Source organism: Ctenopharyngodon idella, chromosome 14, assembly GCF_019924925.1.
Source record: "Ctenopharyngodon idella isolate HZGC_01 chromosome 14, HZGC01, whole genome shotgun sequence".
Classification (NCBI taxonomy): domain Eukaryota; kingdom Metazoa; phylum Chordata; class Actinopteri; order Cypriniformes; family Xenocyprididae; genus Ctenopharyngodon; species Ctenopharyngodon idella.
The window spans coordinates 2,833,547-2,850,765 of record NC_067233.1 but is presented as its reverse complement, the minus strand read 5'-3'; the positions used below and the strand labels follow the sequence as shown (position 1 = coordinate 2,850,765).

Genomic DNA, 17,219 nt, shown 5'->3' with positions numbered 1-17,219 from the left:
GGTTCTCCTGAATTTCGCTTTTAGTTGTACTTCTATGTGTGTGAACTGTACATTTAGTGATTCATTGGAAATTCATTTAAATATATATCCACATCTATATTTACATATTTAGTCTATAGCGCTGAACTGTAAATTTATTTATTTTTTAGCACTAAGCAATTTTTTTTCTTTAAGAGTTTTCATAACTTTTAAAGTCATACATATTACGTAAAAATATAGATTTGTCTAATTTGATAAAGTTAGATTGATTAACTGCTAGTTAGTTGGTCATACTAGTTCTTAAGACACAATTGTAAGATAATGACTATGTTTACGCAACTGGACTCTAATCTTACACAAAACTAAAACATAAAAGTTTACTATTATTATTATTATTTTTTATTTAATCTCGACAAATTTACCTAAAAGTAGGGAAGGTTTGTTGGACCTTTAACTAATAAATGACGGCGCTGACCCGGATGTTCTCTCACGCCTCACAGCAGCTGTCTCGTGATGAGGTCTCCGTGCTGTATTCTCAATAGCACCAAAACATTAATACTGAGATTATCCCGACATGCTCTCCATCGAAGGCTTCCCCACGTCTACAGTATTTATCACTGTCAAGCTTTGCGATGCTTTTGCACAGATCATTCACAGAGCTCGAAACCATATTACATCACAACTCCCATCTTCTACGTCAATGCATCTCCTCACATTGGCCATGTGTATTCAGCTGTCACTGCTGACTGTCTGCACAGATTCAAGCTCTTACAGGGATACAACTCCAGATTTTCCACAGGTACGTTTTACACATTGTACTGCATGACTGAAAAAAGTTAAAGTGGATCTATTATGCCAAGATGTAATATAAGTCTCTGGTGTCTCCAGAATGTGTCTGTGAAGTTTCAGCTCAAAATACCCCACAGATCATTTATTATAGCTTGTCAAATTTGCGCAATTTTGTGTGTGTCCCTTTAAATGCAAATGAGCTGCTGCTCTACTTTCCAGAAGAGGGCGGAGCTTTAACAGCTCGCGCTTCGGTTGCTCAACAACAACAAAGCTGGAGAATCTCACGCAGCCAAAATGACAATCATCAATAATGGTGTTCAGACATGTTTTTTTTATTACCGTATGAGCCATTTCTATCTACATACAGGGTTGCTGCACATTTTTTAAAGTCAAATTTAAGGCGTTTCAAGACCTGAAGAAATATAAATTATTACTATACATTAGGGGTGTGCAATATTGACAAATTTTATCTCGATATTTTTTAAAGTCGTTTCAAAAGCAATATTTGCCACCTTAAATTGATTTCCAGGAGCATTTTTACCTACATAATGATATTTTTCTAAACTTATTAGATGTATGCATCACCTTTTTTGTCAAATTCTAACATTCAAATTAAATTCTATTAGAATAATAGCACAGTATAGGGCTGTTATTACCAATCAAATGAAATCATTATCAACAAAATCCATCTTTGCAATGCAGAGGTGTCACAGAAGCGGCATTAATATATTTACACAGCATTTACAATTTGTCTACATAAATTTAATTCAATATTTAAATATGAAATTGTTTCTAATTTTAACTTTTTAATTAAAATGTACTTTAAATATGAAACTAAACTGCCAGTAGGGGGCAGCAAGTCACTGTCTTAATGAGTGAGTCATTCATTCAACCGATTTGTTCAAACAACTGATTCATTCAGAAACGAATAAAGAAAATAAAGAATGAACTTACAACGGTTACTGAACTGACTTTTACCCATTTTCTTCTGCTGTCCTCCTTTCGCGTGCCGGAGACAGTAGCCTACATTATACGCTGTCATAAATGCCGCGAGGGCCGCGAATTGTCACGTGAACAAGCAAATCCACAAAAAAGGAATAATAAAAATAATATGTACGCTAATTAGATAGTTTTAATTTGGTAAATGATTTAGATATGTCTAAGTCAAATTGTCATATAAAATTTAAGACCTTTCATAAGTAAAAATAAGACTTTTAAAGACTTTTTATGACCTTAAATTTTAAAAATCTAATTTAAGACTTAAGGATCCGCGGGAACCCTGACATAGAACATGTTAAGTCGCCATTTTGCGCCGGGCATGTTTCTACAATAGCCCTAAACGGACAAACTGCTTGGCTTGCTTAGTTGGGGACACTTGACATTTGACTTGACATTTGATATTCAACAGTGCTTTGATCTGCCTGCATTGACACTATTCTTTTAAGAGCTGCTGTGCAGCCAAATAATGTACCAGTTATCAATGTAAAGCTGCTTTGACACAATCTACATTGTAAAAAGCGCTATATAAATAAAGGTGACTTGACTTGACTCTACAGAGTGCGTTTGCTTGACTTGCTACTCTCTGCGGTATCAGACGATGACATATTTGTCCTGTGTTGGCCACCGTAGCTTCTCTATATTGCAATTTGCAATCTCACCGCTAGTTGCCGCTAAAATTTACACACTGAACCTTTAACATAATGGCTTTATGCAACTGTCTCCAGAGATCAGTATGTTGAAGTGAGGTTGTCTGTATGTGCTCTGCAGGTACAGATGAACATGGTCTCAAAATCCAACAGGCAGCGAGCAATGCTGGTAAAGACCCTCTGAACTTCTGCACTGAGGTTTCAGAGAGTTTTAAGCATGTTTTCCAAAGATGTGGTATTTTATACACCGACTACATCCGGACAACAGAGAAAAGACATCGACAGGCCGTTGAACACTTCTGGACTGTTCTCCACAGCAAAGGCTTCATCTACAGAGGCACTTACGAAGGCTGGTACTCCACTCAGGATGAAAGTTTTCTTACACCAACTCAAGTTATTGACAGAACAGACTCAGAGGGAAGATCGATAAAAGTATCCATGGAGAGCGGCCATAAGGTACCATCAATCCTGTTCTTGAGTAAAAGCCTGTCAGTGGATTACAACAGTGTTAAAGATTGTTTTACTGTTTTTTTTTGAAACACCAAGACATGGTTTGACTATTTTCCAGGCAGCGACGTTGCATCTGAATTTATCAATTTTTTGACATTAAGTTTTTTAGCTTTTAGTATGAATATGTTAGCCTTCAGGTTATGAATAAGCTGATGTGTTCCAAAACAATGACAAAATTCGCATTTAGGAGATATAAGCACTTCCGCTAAAATTGATCACGGATTTTCATGAACTCACATCACACTTCAGTTTCTCGTCAAATCTTCAGTCCAATCAAAATCTAGAATCTGAAGTCCCGCCTCCTCCTACACTCTTACAGATGCTGAAGCCTCGGCTGAAATCAGTCATTTATTCACACATTTACTAGTTTCTACATGGTGAATGCTTTCCTTTGACGCGAATGAAGTGCGTTTTCGCGTTAGTGTCACATGAACCTCTGCAACGCAAACAGCACAGTCTGCTCCGGTCCAGAGACTCGAGAGCGCAGAGCGGATCATATGCGCGAGTCGGCACAGACCACAAAAGGTATCGGACACATTTGAATTCTGCACAGAATGCTGTATATAAGCGATATAAAGGACATTATGAGGAGAAACAGTTAGAGATTAGAAGGAAACAGAGGTTTTACTGAGTCTAACGGCTCTGGCCGAGCTGTAACATAAATGAAACGCTATTGGCTATTTAAAAAAAAAGGGGCGGGGCTGTTCGATATAGTCTTCCTGTTACGTCAACACATTAAATAATGCTGCGCGTTCCAACACTCTTCAGTGGGCCTTTAAATAGTTCAGATAGTTGAAAATGCATTTGAATGTGTGTGAAGTTTCAGACAATTTGCCAAAAATAATTTGTCCTAATAGGACAAAGTCAGTTATAAATGACAAAACCCTTAAAAAAAAAAAAAAAAAAAAGGGTCAAAGGTTAGATATAGAAAACTAATTTTGGAAAATGATTTTAGCCTTAAATACATGTAAAATATAGTGTCATTTATTTTTTCTGGCAGTGATTTCATAAATCCCATAGAGGGTAATGAAAAATATCTTGAAATTAGATATAAATAAAAATGCATCTAACAAAATTAAGTAGAAACAAATAAAGAGTAACACTATTTTCCAAATAATATTTTACATTGGTATAGTACGGATTTAAATGAGTATAAATTGGGTCTTTAAACATTAAAACATTTTTTAGGATGGCGGTCCATCTCATGAAGATGATAATACTTGGGGGTTTGTAGCATTTAAATGATTGAGAACCCCTGATATAAAATACATCCACTGGTTGCCAGATGTTTTTGTTCTACTGGCTGAATATTTGCAGGGTTTCTGCAGATCCTTAAAGCAACACTGTAACTTTGTTTTCAAAAATGTATATAATGAGCAAGCACATCAAAAATCCATTTTCGAAACTGTGTTTTTGTCTTATCTTGAATCACTATGGTCAAAGTCCCTTTAAGACAAGTCATTTCACTCGGCGGCCATCTTTGAAACGCCTCTCAGGCATTCAAGTGCAGCTCCTATCTCTTTGAATGGGGAAACATCAAATTCTCCAAAGCTGTTCGCCAAGCTTTCGATTAAATTTCATATTTGAAATCATCAATGAAATCTGACAACAACTGTCTCATGAATTTTGTTTCTAAACGCTCGAATCATGACAAAAAAAAAAACGGTATTTTTCAGGGTGGATCAAGCTAATGCGCATGCACAGTCCTAAATGTGCGTCTCTTGTCTCGTTTCGGAGGCACGCGTTTGACTGTTTCTATAGGAACCGGAGCTTCTAACGGCCGCTGCAATGATGCGATGAGTTTACCAATCTGCGATTGGCTCTTATTTAGAAGGCGGGACTTATTCCTCCATATTGCGCGTTGCACTTTCTCCCATTCAAAAACAATACGAGTGACGCGTCTTGTGTTATTCTATAGTCTTTGCTAGGGTACACCTATAATAAGTGTTTATATTCGGACTATTTCAGACCGGTCTGGTAGGAACCGCTGCAGAGTAGCACAGTGCCTGTGACTTGTCATAGACATAAACAGAGAGAACTAGATCCGGCTACAATGTTCTTTCGCAAGACGCATGCAGTTCTGTTTATCAACCGCTAGAGCGCCAAAAGTTCCATGTTGTTGCTTTAAAAAGTATTCATTTCAATTTTTTAAATTTAAGGTAAAAAATTCTTATTTTTACTTATGAGGTCTTAAATTTTAGATTATACTTTGACTAAAGGCCTGTTCACTACAAGAACGATAACTATAAAGATAACGATATTGTTCTAAAAATCATTCTAGAATAATAGCACTGTCCACACCACAGCTATTACTATAACGATACAGAGAAATAGTATTGTTGGGATCACTTTCAGAACGATTTTTTTCCAGCTGTTGAACGATAAAACACTGACAACCAATCAGAATTAATTCTGATTTAAGGGCTCACGCATTTAAAATGGTGGACGACATTGCGGAGAAGTTAATCACCATGGTCCAGAAAAGGCCACCACTGTTTGAAAAGGGGGTTTGACTTGTCAAAGATACTTTAAAGAAAATGTATATATGGAAAACAATCTGTCATTCCCTCAGAATAAATGGTGAGAAGTATTAAAGGGTTAGTTCACCCAAAAATGACATTTCCTCTCTCAAGATCCATTAATGTACTAAAAACATATTTAAATCAGTTCATGTGAGTACAGTGGTTCAATATTAATATTATAAAGCGACGAGAATATTTTTGGTGCGCCAAAAAAACCCCAAAATAACGAATTATTTAGTGATGGCCGATTTCAAAACACTGCTTTATGAAGCTTCGGAGCGTTATGAATCAGCGTGTCGGATCGCGCGTCAAACTTCTGAAATCACGTGATTTTTGCGCTCCGAACAGCTGATTCGACACGCTGATTCATAACACTCCGAAGCTGTTGTTTTTATTCCACTATATTGACTTCGTCAAGACCTAACTAAACTCTTCTAAAGCTCTTCAAAGTTGCATAAGGTAATTTCTCTATCCTCTTTGACAGGTGGAGTGGATGAAGGAGGACAATTACATGTTCCGCCTATCGGATTTTCGCACTGAACTACTTCATTGGCTTCGATTAAACCCAAATATCATCCGGCCTGTGAAGTTTCATCACTTGGTTCTTCAGTGGCTGGAGGACGAGATCCCAGATCTGTCAGTCTCTCGGCAGAAGAGCCGCCTCCAGTGGGGTATTCCAGTCCCGGGAGATCCGGAACAGGTCATCTACGTGTGGTTGGATGCTCTTGTGAACTACTTAACCGTTGTTAATTACCCACAGAATCACTCTCAGTGGTGGACATCTGTGCATCATGTTGTCGGTAAGGACATTCTTAAGTTTCACGCGATATACTGGCCGGCGTTTCTCCTGGCTGCGGGATTGCCTCTTCCTCAGGCAATATTTGTGCACTCTCACTGGACGGTGGAGGGAAAGAAAATGTCCAAGAGCCTTGGAAACGTGATCAACCCATTGGACGCCATGGAGAAGTTCACTGTGGACGGCATGCGCTACTTCCTCCTGAGACAAGGTGTTCCTGACTCGGACTGTGACTATTATGACGATAAAGTCATTAAGATGTGCAACAGCGAGTTAGCGGACGCTCTCGGTGGGCTTTTAAACCGCTGCACTGCTCCTTCACTCAACCCTACGCAGGTGTATCCTCAATTCTGCAACACCTGCTTCCCAAAAGAGCTCTGTGGAAAAGCCGTCTCAGAAGACTACAGAATGCTGGAGGCCGTATCTGCGCTTCCGGTCTTAGTAGAGCAGCACTTTGAGAACCTACACATATATAAAGCACTGGAGGCCGTTAGCGCATGCGTGCGCCTGACTAACGCGTTCGTCCAAAGACATGCTCCGTGGAAACTTGATCGGAAAGATCCTGGAGACCAGCGGTGGCTTGACACCATCCTTCACGTGTCTTTAGAGTGCCTCAGGATGTATGGGATACTCCTGCAACCTGTGGTACCAGATCTTGCAGACAAAATTTTATCTAGGTTGGGAGTCACGCCTGAGGAGAGAAACTGGGATTCTCTCAACTTCCTGATGAAGTATGAAGGAAAAGACTGTGGTTTAGAAGGAAGAGTGCTGGGTCCTGACTTGGGAGTGTTGTTTAATCGCCTTGAGAGGAGCCAGGTGAAAGGGAGGACTCACAAAATGGCAACACAACACAAGTCAAAATCTCAATGAATGGATAAGATAACAGTGGTAAATGGTGTTGGGATAACAATGATTTAAGGTCACACTCTATAATGTCACGACAAGGGATAAAAAGTGACATGATTTTTTTTAATGAGAAATACACGAAACTGAAAAATTGTACAAATTGAAATAAAATAAAAAAAGTTGCAATATTTTTTATAATTTCCTGTACTTCTTTTTACATAAACTCTTTCATTGTTCACCTCAATGTTTCACAGAACGACACCTCTATGACTTTCAGAAATGCATGTCTGAAAAACAATCTACTTTAGATACAGCCCTGTGGGCTTCCTTCAGGCGCAGGGGTCCTCATCTCTGAAAGGTCCGCTTGTGTGGACACAAAACTATTCTTTACCACCGCTGAAATTCATTCAGACACTTTCAGTAATATGAGTTGGTGTTCTGTCCAGGTTGAGTATCTGGGGGAAGAAAAGAAAACAAAAAAACAAAACAAATTTCAGTAAAGAAAATGAACTATTTTTATATACATTTTTGTGAATTCTTTGCATTATAAAAGTAACAGCATTATAGATAAAAACATTAAATACAAAATGTATGAATTTAGAACATACTGAAGTAAATATTAATATTAGAGCTACTTCTTTAAGCCCAAAGTATACTCCATTAGGGTATGCATACAGTTTGCCTGAATTAAATTTCGTAATCAGCGTAGTAGCTCAGCTGGCACATGCACCTTATTTTTTTTGCACTGATCAGTTGGTCCACCAGGTGGCAACACTGGCCCAGCACAATGTCTTACACTTAAAAAACAAAAAACAAAAACAAATGCAAGAGACTGAACAACAAACAACTCCGGGAGACCACAATAAAACAGACGGCGTGTTGATGAGCACTCAGCCGTGGATACACGCAACTTCAGTTTAAACGAGAACAAAGACAACAGTCTCATTTACTAATGCTGAAATCTGTGTTTTCACGAACAATTCATGATTCACCAATAAACTTAAAGGGTTAGTTCACCCAAAAATGAAAATAATGTCATTTATTACTCTTTCATTCATCTTCGGAACACAAATTAAGATATTTTTGATGAAATCTGATGGCTTTTGGTGCACAAAAAATATTCTCATCGCTTCATAACTAGAGATTGATCCACTGTAGTCACATAAACTGTTTTAAATATGTCTTTAGTAGCTTTCTGGGCATTGAAAGTGTAAGTTAACTTGCTGAGCCATCAGATTTCATCAAAAATATCTTAATTTGTGTTCTGAAGATGAACAAAGGTCTTACGGGTGTGGAACGGCATGAGGGTGAGTAATTAATTACATTATTTTCATTTTTGGGTGAACCCTTTAATTCACAGAAAAAAAAAAAAGGAACACCTAAAACCACACATACACAAATCACATACTCTGGGCGCCTTATAGTTATTTACTATTTACTCTGGGCACTATATATTTATTATCGTGTTAAGATGAAATTTTATACAGATATTTCATCTTAAACAGTCACAATTCGATACAAATCGCAATACTGAACTCAGGATACGATACTATCGCTATATTTTAGGCAAAAATAAGATATTTTTTATTGCTTTTTTTTAATTATTATTATCATCAGCAATCACAAATATTCCCCCATTGCATTATTAAACATTATATTCAACATTATGTATAGTAGTTTAATGTAATAATGTCACTGAAACTATTTTTTTCCCCCTCACAGTACTCGCGCTTTCGATGCAGGATCAGACAAGCCGCGCGCACAGACTCTCCCGGTGCTCGCTACGTCCCGCCTCTCCCGCTATTAATGCACTATACCAATGATCCTCCAGGGGGGCCGTGAGATAATTTTAAGTTAATTTAAATATATTAATAAAATAAATAAAACAAAGCACCACCTCTCTCGGTGGAACTGAACGGCGGCTCAAAACATGCAACTGCTTCATGAACATAGGATACGCAAACTAACTCTCTCAGTTGGCTAAAGAAAACCAGTGTCGCTAAAAAGTGATGGATGACGATTGCAATGAAGGTAAAGACGATTACAGTGACATACAGGAGTCGTACATTAGGCATGCCCGAGTCCAATATTATTGATATGCAAACAAACAGTGTATGTGCGCTCTTGGCTCACTGATCGCTATAACATATTTATGCATGAATATAGTTCAATATATTCACGTAGATGTCAAGGAATTATTGATATTGTGCAAAATCCTGCCAGGAGCATTTGAACACTTTTGGAGGGCAGTATATAAACAACAAAAACATGAACACAACATTTGAAACTGAGAAACGTAAAGATTCAAGCATACTTGAGAGCTGCTGCTGGAGCTGTCTGACCAGTGCTGCAGTCTGCTGCTGCTGCTGGGTTTGCTGCATGCCTTGCCGTGGGAACTGAGATAAAATAAAAACAATACAGAATTAAATGTCTAAAAATCCACACAAGTAAACCAATAAGCCACAAGAGGCTGCTAGAACTGTTTTATAATGGCCACTTTGCGAGATGGTCCTCACTGCAGAACACAAGATCCAGGGGGTGGGGTTCTAGATCCAACTCCTCCCACTTTACATATCCCTAAACCTACCCATCTCCGCCCCCTGGATCTGGATCCAACTCCTCCTAATTTACATATCCCTTAACCTACCCGCCCCCGCCCCCTGGATCTCGAGTGTTCTGCAGTGAGGGGCTTACTGCACTTTGCAGCATTCGGGTTATTACCATGGGCTGCTGCGGGGGCAGAGGCTGCATGCCCAGGGCCTGGGCGGGGGGCTGAGCTGCTGCCACCTGCTGCTGCTGAACTTGCTGCTGCTGGACCTGCTGAGGCTGAACCTGCTGCTGCTGGACCTGCTGCTGCTGCTGCACTTGTTGTTGAACCTGCTGCTGCTGCTGCTGTGAAGACAAACACACAAATACAATGACATTACAGGTGAGCCACTAGAAAGCCAGTAAGTATGCATTATGTTTTCTCTTATTGCACAGAATAGCCTGAAATGTGCAGAATACACCCAAAACATGCTATGCAATGTGATAGGGATGCACCAATACTCATTAAAATGCTCCGATACTACACATCGTGTGCAGTACAGTTATATCAGAGAAGGATGTCTATGAAGTAAATGTAATCAAATTAATAGAATGTTAAACTTCTTTTATACCTATATATCTGATATATAATATATAAATTAAATATTTATCAGACAGCGCACAAATAGCCGATTAAATTGAGTTCTCTTTCATGTCTTCTTGCGCTTGAACAGACAAATTCACACAAAATTATGTCAAAATGCTTGTATAGGCAAGTAGTCTTGTGAAACACAGTTGGTTGTGTCTTAAAGGGGACCTATAATGCCCCTTTTACAAGATGTGGCTTGTCCCCAGAATGTGTCTGTGAAGTTTCAGCTCAAAATACCCCACAGATCATTTATTATAGCTTGTCAAATTTGCCCCTATTTGGGTGTGAGCAAAAACACGCCATTTTTGTGTGTGTCCCTTTAAATACAAATGAGCTGCTGCTCCCGGCCCCCTTTCCAGAAGAGGGCGGAGCTTTAACAGCTCACGCTTCGGTCGCTCAACAACAACAAAGCTGGAGAATCTCACGCAGCCAAAATGAGGATTGTCAGTAACGGTATTCAGCCTTACATCAGGAAGAAGTTACAACTTTTAGACGTTTCTGAATGGTTAGTGGATAAATTTCTGTAGTTGCTGTGGAGTTGATTCAACTCATCCACTATCATGTGCCGTCATGTTAATCTTTTGTGCAAATCCAGCGTTGAATTGACCCTCGTTTGTGAAGCAGTCCGGCGTAAAATTACGGCATGTCAACAACACTCTACTACAATAACTCTTCCTCTTCTCTAAAGCAGCCCAACATGGCCTCACCCCCTTTGTTGTGTGTTCTCGTGGGTGGGGTTTATGTAAATTTTAGGGTTAGTGATGTCACTAACCCGGGAAGAAGCTCGCTGTAGTCCCTACCGGCCGTTTGTTGTAGTTCTAAAAGAGCGATTTCTGTAAAAGAAAATATCTCCCTTTGCATTGAACTTTGAGTGTTGTAAATTTGCAGATGTTGTTTATGCTCAAACAGCAACATTACACACTAACTAAAGTTAAAAAAGTTAAATCATAAAGTAAACACTTAAGAATCTATTTGCTAAGCCAACTAATTTGATTCATATTCCTTTAGTTTCTCTGCCCAATATTTTTAAAAATTAAAAAGCAATGAAACTACCGGTATCGGTACTCAGTATCAGCAAGTACTAAAAATAAAGTATCGGTATCAGACTCGTTTTGGAAAAAGTGGTATCGGTGCATCCCTACAATGTGATCGACTCTAGGTGTGTACATGTACGCACTCGGAGAGCTGGATGCTGTCTTATCATCTGCTGTTGTTGCTGCTGGGCTTGTTGTTGTTGCTGCTGCTGCTGGTCCATCATCTGATTGGGCCTCATGTTGGGGTGCATGCCCTGCGGTGCCATGTGACCTTGAGCCAGGCCGTGCATCATAGGCACCTGCTGCATGGGCTGATGGGAGAATCTGAGACAGATGGTGAAAGATGAGCTGATTTGTTTTACACTGCTTCCAATTAGGGTTGTGCGGTAAAATGTTACTAAATAAGTATGGCAGTACTGAAAGTTTATGATGATTTATGATACCGATTCTGATTATTTTAGGCGAGGTGCTAAGACCAAGCCAAAGAATTTTAAAGAGGTCTGTGACTGACCTTTGAGTGTTCTGCATTGTGTGTCCGTATGCTCCAGAAGCCTGCTGATGGACATAGCCGCTCGGCCTCTGCTGCATTTGCCTAAGAGAATCCACCATGCCTGGGTTTGGGCCAGGATGTCCTCCCCCGAAGCCCTGGTTATTGTACGAGTTAGAAACAATTCCAGCAGCCTGAGAGGGGTGTGTCCCCATATGTGGACCATAGGGTGTGTAGCCCTGGGAAATGTTCTAAAGAGAGAAACATGACACTACTGGGTTGTTATCTCTGGGTTTCAGTGAATGCTGAACAATTAACACTGCAAATGTGCCAAGGGCTGTAAATGCACCAGAACTTGCCTGTGTCGGCTGCATTGATGAATACTGTTGATTAGGTGCCACTGGTCTAATCTGCTGTCCCATTAAATGATTATGATTCCCCTGAAAAGACCAGCAAACAAACATACATACATGCCTCCCATTTCCAATTCTTCTGAATTTAACATTCACAATCACTAAAAGACAAAAAATAGATAGTGCTTGCACGTGCCACCAGGGTATTGCAACGTGGTTGCTAAAGGTGTTGCGAGTGGTTGCTAGAGCAGCTTAAGTTGTGATTAGGGCTGCACGATTTGGAGAAAAAAGTCTAATTGCAATTTTTTTTTTTAAACAAATGAAAAAAAATTATATAAATATAAAATTATTATTATTGCTAATTAAAAACATTAAACAAAATAAGAAATATTTCTATTTTAATAACACTTTCAATAGAGTATTTAAGAATAAATATAACATTATAAAAGTAATAAAATAATAATAATAATTTTATTTTACAAAAAAAATGCAGGGTTACCTATTAACATGCAGGCAGCCTATGACTATAAATCATTACAAAGGATTTATTATAAAATATTATAATATGATAAAATTTGTCAGGAGGTAGTGTCCATGTCTTTAATATGAAATATGAGCCTTTTATGCATCCACTGTAGAAAAAAAAAACTCCTGTACACTGGAGAAAAACATATGGATTATCATTTAAATTTCTTTAGAGAGAAGTATTATTTTTCCTTTTTTTTTTTTTACTCAAAATAGGATGGAGTGAGCATCACTGGGTGCTAAACACGTCTTTCGTTCATACTGGAAGCCAGAGGGCGCCCTCGCACAGAAACTCCAAATATGCCTCACAGAAGTATTAACTTATGACGTTCTAGGAAATCCCTAATGTGGACAAGGCCATCGAGCTATCCCCAGCGTTGCCAAGTCCGTGGTTCTCCCATGGAATTGGGCTACTTTAACAGTGTTGCCGGGGGTTGTTTTTCATGTATGCGGATTAAAAAGGACCCCAAAAACGTGATATTTAGCCCCTGGAATGCTAATTTTACCAGGGGAACCCTACCAAAAAATGCAGATATTACCCCACGGGACACGTTTTTTACCACGGGACCCCCCTGAAACACAACTGGGCTAGTTTTGAGTAGCAATTGGGCGGGTTTTGTTGTGAAAATCTGGCAACCCTGCTCACAGAAGTAATAACTTTTGACGTTTCAGGAAATTCCTAATGTGGACAAGGCCATCAAGCTATCGCTGTAGCTGAATAAAAACAAGATAAAAACGCTTTGATTACGCATGAAGACAATAAACACATGACTACGACAATATATGGTGTTCTTCAAGCCTTCTTGGGTATTTTCATAATTATAAAGTACATTTATAATGCAATACTAATCGACATAGCCTTTATCACTGTATAGAATACTATAAAATAACATTGTCTGCCTCATTCTACGATGAAGCCACATCAGCTCACAAAAAAGCTCAAGACTGATGTTATGAAGTGAGTTTGGAGTAAAAACATGTTATTAAATGTTGTCTTTTGTTGGACAACAGGTTTATGAACGCTTCTCATTACAAGTTTGGGAAGATGCTTGACAGATGTTGCTTTTTCAAATGCAAATTATAAGCATTTACTACTGTTCACAGAGCCGCTATTCACTAACACGCAGTGCACGTTTAGTTAAAAATCGCAGCCTTTGCGAATTCATAATCGCACTACGCCAAATCGCGATTTCGGTTTAATTCCGATTCATCGTGCAGCCCTAGTCGTGACGTATCTACCTTTCAATAATACTGTTTCCAGCAAACCTCTACTCCGTTTCAAGTGAAAATACTATCTCAATTCTCAACAGTCATTTATGAGCATTATTCATTTATAGCACACCTTCAAGCTAAACATTTAAAAACGCATGGTGTACACTAGTCTCTAGGCTCACTGTGTCCCAGACAGCAGTATTTTAATGATTCAGAAAAGATAAATCACTATCTGGCCAACTGAGTTTTAGCTATGGAGATTAAGGTTAGTTGATTTTTCACTAGTACAGCACACTGTGAGTGTATATTAGCACCGTTTGCTGCTTTTGGGATCTGACGGAGTATTGGGACCCGGAAACAGTGGTCAAAAGAGTGCATCACCAAGTCTCTATGATATTTTAACTCCTAAATATGTGTGGGGCCTCTGCAGTGCACATTTGACAATTACAGGACACCTATTATAAAATGAAAAGTAGATAAAACAATTCAAGGAAACCATGTGTTTTTGGTCTGGGGTCTTGATTAGTAAAACCAGACTCACCAGTCTGACCTGTAGCTGATGGCGGAGAATCTGCCCCTGAGGCATGCTGGGTGGGGGTTTATAGTTCATTTGGTATGGCTTGTCCATTCCCATCATGTTGCCCATGCTAGCAGCCTGAATATAATTGGGACGTGCAGGCATTTTGTTCATAGGAGTCCTGGGACGGAAAGGGGGCTCCAAACCGGGGCCTCCTTGGATGTGGAAAACAATAAAGCATAAAAGAACAAGATGTCCTACATGCATTTTATGATGCAAAAATTACTGAAACAACTGCTTTATGAAGTTCACACAATTCTTTAAAGTAACAAAAAAAAAAGCCATGTTATGAGTTTGAGAAGTTTAGGCATGCTGGGATATGTGCTGACCTGGTGGTAGAGGCTGGTTTTGGGCATAAATCATTGGAGTCCGGTAGGCCATCTGAAAAGGCATGTTCGATTGGCCCATGTTCATAAGATCAGGGGCCATGCCTTGCGGAAACTGCATGACTGCTGGGTTGTGTGGCTTGTAGTCCTAGACCACAGGAACCAATCAAACATCTTGATTTTCATCTCGTTTTCCATTTATAGCTTGCCAATATACATAGACATACATACACACATACATACATATCAGGGCTCGACATTAAGTCTTGTCATGTGCTTTTCCTTCAGGCAAGTAAATTGGTCATTCACTTGTCCGAGTAAAAAAGAAAAAAAAAAAAAAGGATTTTTGTGTTGTAAATATAATCTATTCTGAAGCAATATTTTCATCAGTGTTCTATCAGCTTTGACATATTTAAATCTGCATATGGTGGCAGCAAGTGACTGTCTGAATGAGTAAGTTATGAATGATCATTCAAATGGCTGATTCATTCAAGAATGAGGCAGTTGTTTATGAACGAGTCATTGAATCATTGACTCAACCGATTTGTTCAAACGGCTGATTCATTAAAGAATGAGACAGTTGTTTATGAGCGAGTCATTGAATCACTGACTCAACCGATTTGTTCAAACGGCTGATTCATTAAAGAATGAGGCAGTTGTTTATGAACGAGTCATTGAATCATTGACTCAACCGATTTGTTCAAACGGCTGATTCATTCAAGAATGAGACAGTTGTTTATGAGCGAGTCATTGAATCACTGACTCAACCGATTTGTTCAAACGGCTGATTCATTCAAGAATGAGGCAGTTGTTTATGAACGAGTCATTGAATCACTGACTCAACCGATTTGTTCAAACGGCTGATTCATTCAAGAATGAGGCAGTTGTTTATGAACGAGTCATTGAATCACTGACTCAACCGATTTGTTCAAAAGGCTAAATCATTCAGTAATGAAACACAGTTGAGTGTTGATGTGAGATGTGCTATGGTTCTGCTGTGATCTTTGTTTGGAACTATTTTCGCTGCTGAAACAGTACAAAAACAGTCAATATTGCATCTAAAATGTAAGTGACTTAATTTTAACTACTTATTTATTGAACTGTCGTATGAAATCAGGGTCACATTTTTAATCGTGATGGTATTCAGGAAGTCGTGTGATGTTGCTTAATTGTATCATATGTTATAAATATAAAAACTCCACATTTTGAGTTTATTTGAGTGTGCTGCGCTCATTTGATTCGATTTCTCCTCGAGAGGCTGCGGGAGCCTCAACATACATTATTATCCACTATCAATTGCCACTTACACTAAATGTAACTCGTGAAACAAAATCAGAATCATTCTCACGTTTTGGTGATTCCCTAGTTATTATTTAGTTGTTATTGACATTTTAATCAGGCTACTTGTCCGGTCAGGCAAGTAAAATTCTCTTTTACTTGCTCCTTCAAAAAACACACTTGTCCAAGACAAGCGTTAATATCGAGCCCTCCATAAATACATAGATAGACAGACACTTTTGTACCTCTTGTTTATTTGCGGCTGTCTGTTTCTTTTTCTTCTTCTTCTTACTGGGGTCATTTGTGACACTGGAGACGCTCTTCTCCGGCTTCCCTTGATCCACCTTCTTGTCTGGCTCAGGAGCCACAGGTGTAGGTGGCTCCTCTTCCTCTTGGGGCAGGTTGAGGGGCGCCAGATAGTAACTGCGTTGTTTGGGCTTTATGTGGGTGTGGTAAAGCAGGAGCCGTTGCTGCTCCTCAAACTTTGTGACTTTGCGGTCGACCCGCACGGTTCCGAACCAGCCCCAGGAGAGCGGAGCCGAGTGCTTCAGCCCCTCAAACACGTCCCATGGAGAAATCTTCTGCTTAGTCGACACCTGAAGTCCCTGTGTGCGAGAGATCACCAAACAAATGCAAATGTAAGAGAAAATAGCCAGCAGCTGAGCAGCACTACAACACCAAAAAGCTGCTACGTACCTCTTTTTCAAATCCAGCAATTTTGTTGCCCTTTGTGTCAATGAGTGATCCTTGGGGCTCACAGGTGATGACATCACGCGTCTGCTTGGGCAGAGGCAGCAACTGCCGCACTCTCTCCAAGCTCTCGGACTGACGGTCACCAAGTTCTTTCTGCAGGACAAAACAAACAGCTGTCTTACATTTTTGGAAGAAAAAGTGAGTGGCGCTTGCCCATGCAGACTTTTTAAAATGTTTTTGAAAGAGCATTCTTATATAAATCAACAAGGCTGCATTTATTTGATTAAAAATATGGTAAAAACAGTTATAAGATAATCCTTTGTAACATTATAAACGCCTTTACTGTCGCTCACAATCCCAGCCGAGGAATAAGGGTCTTATCTAGCGAAATGATTGGTCATTTTCTAAAAATAAAAAAAAATAAAAATGTATATACTTTTTAACCACAAACGCTCATCTTGCACTGCTCTG

General features: G+C 39.2%; 2 protein-coding genes across 9 annotated transcripts in view; one reads left to right on the top strand and one right to left on the bottom strand.

The window, feature by feature from the left end:
* Window positions 1–100: 100 nt before the first annotated feature.
* Window positions 101–7,278, top strand: mars2 (methionyl-tRNA synthetase 2, mitochondrial). Its single transcript, XM_051859861.1, has 3 exons — window positions 101–778; window positions 2,536–2,870; window positions 5,931–7,278. The coding sequence occupies exons 1-3, from the start codon at window positions 493–495 to the stop codon at window positions 7,110–7,112; spliced, it is 1,803 nt and encodes a 600-aa protein (XP_051715821.1). The 5' UTR covers window positions 101–492; the 3' UTR covers window positions 7,113–7,278.
* Window positions 7,193–17,219, bottom strand: part of med12 (mediator complex subunit 12) — a 36,933-nt gene continuing 26,906 nt past the window's right edge. For 4 of the 8 annotated variants that reach the window (XM_051859840.1, XM_051859844.1, XM_051859841.1 and 1 more), the window contains exons 35-44: window positions 16,752–16,901; window positions 16,301–16,660; window positions 14,781–14,925; window positions 14,416–14,606; window positions 12,144–12,224; window positions 11,809–12,035; window positions 11,441–11,621; window positions 9,810–9,980; window positions 9,403–9,484; window positions 7,193–7,543 (exon numbers count right to left, since the gene is read on the bottom strand). In XM_051859840.1, the coding sequence (XP_051715800.1) occupies window positions 7,506–7,543; window positions 9,403–9,484; window positions 9,810–9,980; window positions 11,441–11,621; window positions 11,809–12,035; window positions 12,144–12,224; window positions 14,416–14,606; window positions 14,781–14,925; window positions 16,301–16,660; window positions 16,752–16,901 (1,626 nt within the window). In that variant the 3' untranslated portion in view covers window positions 7,193–7,505. Of the gene's footprint in view, window positions 7,544–7,818; window positions 7,886–9,402; window positions 9,485–9,809; window positions 9,981–11,440; window positions 11,622–11,808; window positions 12,036–12,143; window positions 12,225–14,415; window positions 14,607–14,780; window positions 14,926–16,300; window positions 16,661–16,751; window positions 16,902–17,219 lie in introns of all 8 variants that reach the window. The other 4 variants (XM_051859843.1, XM_051859846.1, XR_007924816.1 and 1 more) reach the window with 3 other exon arrangements.

Coding starts and splice junctions, on each gene's coding strand:
- mars2 (XM_051859861.1), top strand. CDS start 493: ATGAGGTCTCCGTGCTGTATTCTCAATAGCACCAAAACATTAATACTG. Junction 779..2,535: donor CAACTCCAGATTTTCCACAG/GTACGTTTTACA, acceptor TGTGCTCTGCAG/GTACAGATGAACATGGTCTC. Junction 2,871..5,930: donor CCATGGAGAGCGGCCATAAG/GTACCATCAATC, acceptor CCTCTTTGACAG/GTGGAGTGGATGAAGGAGGA.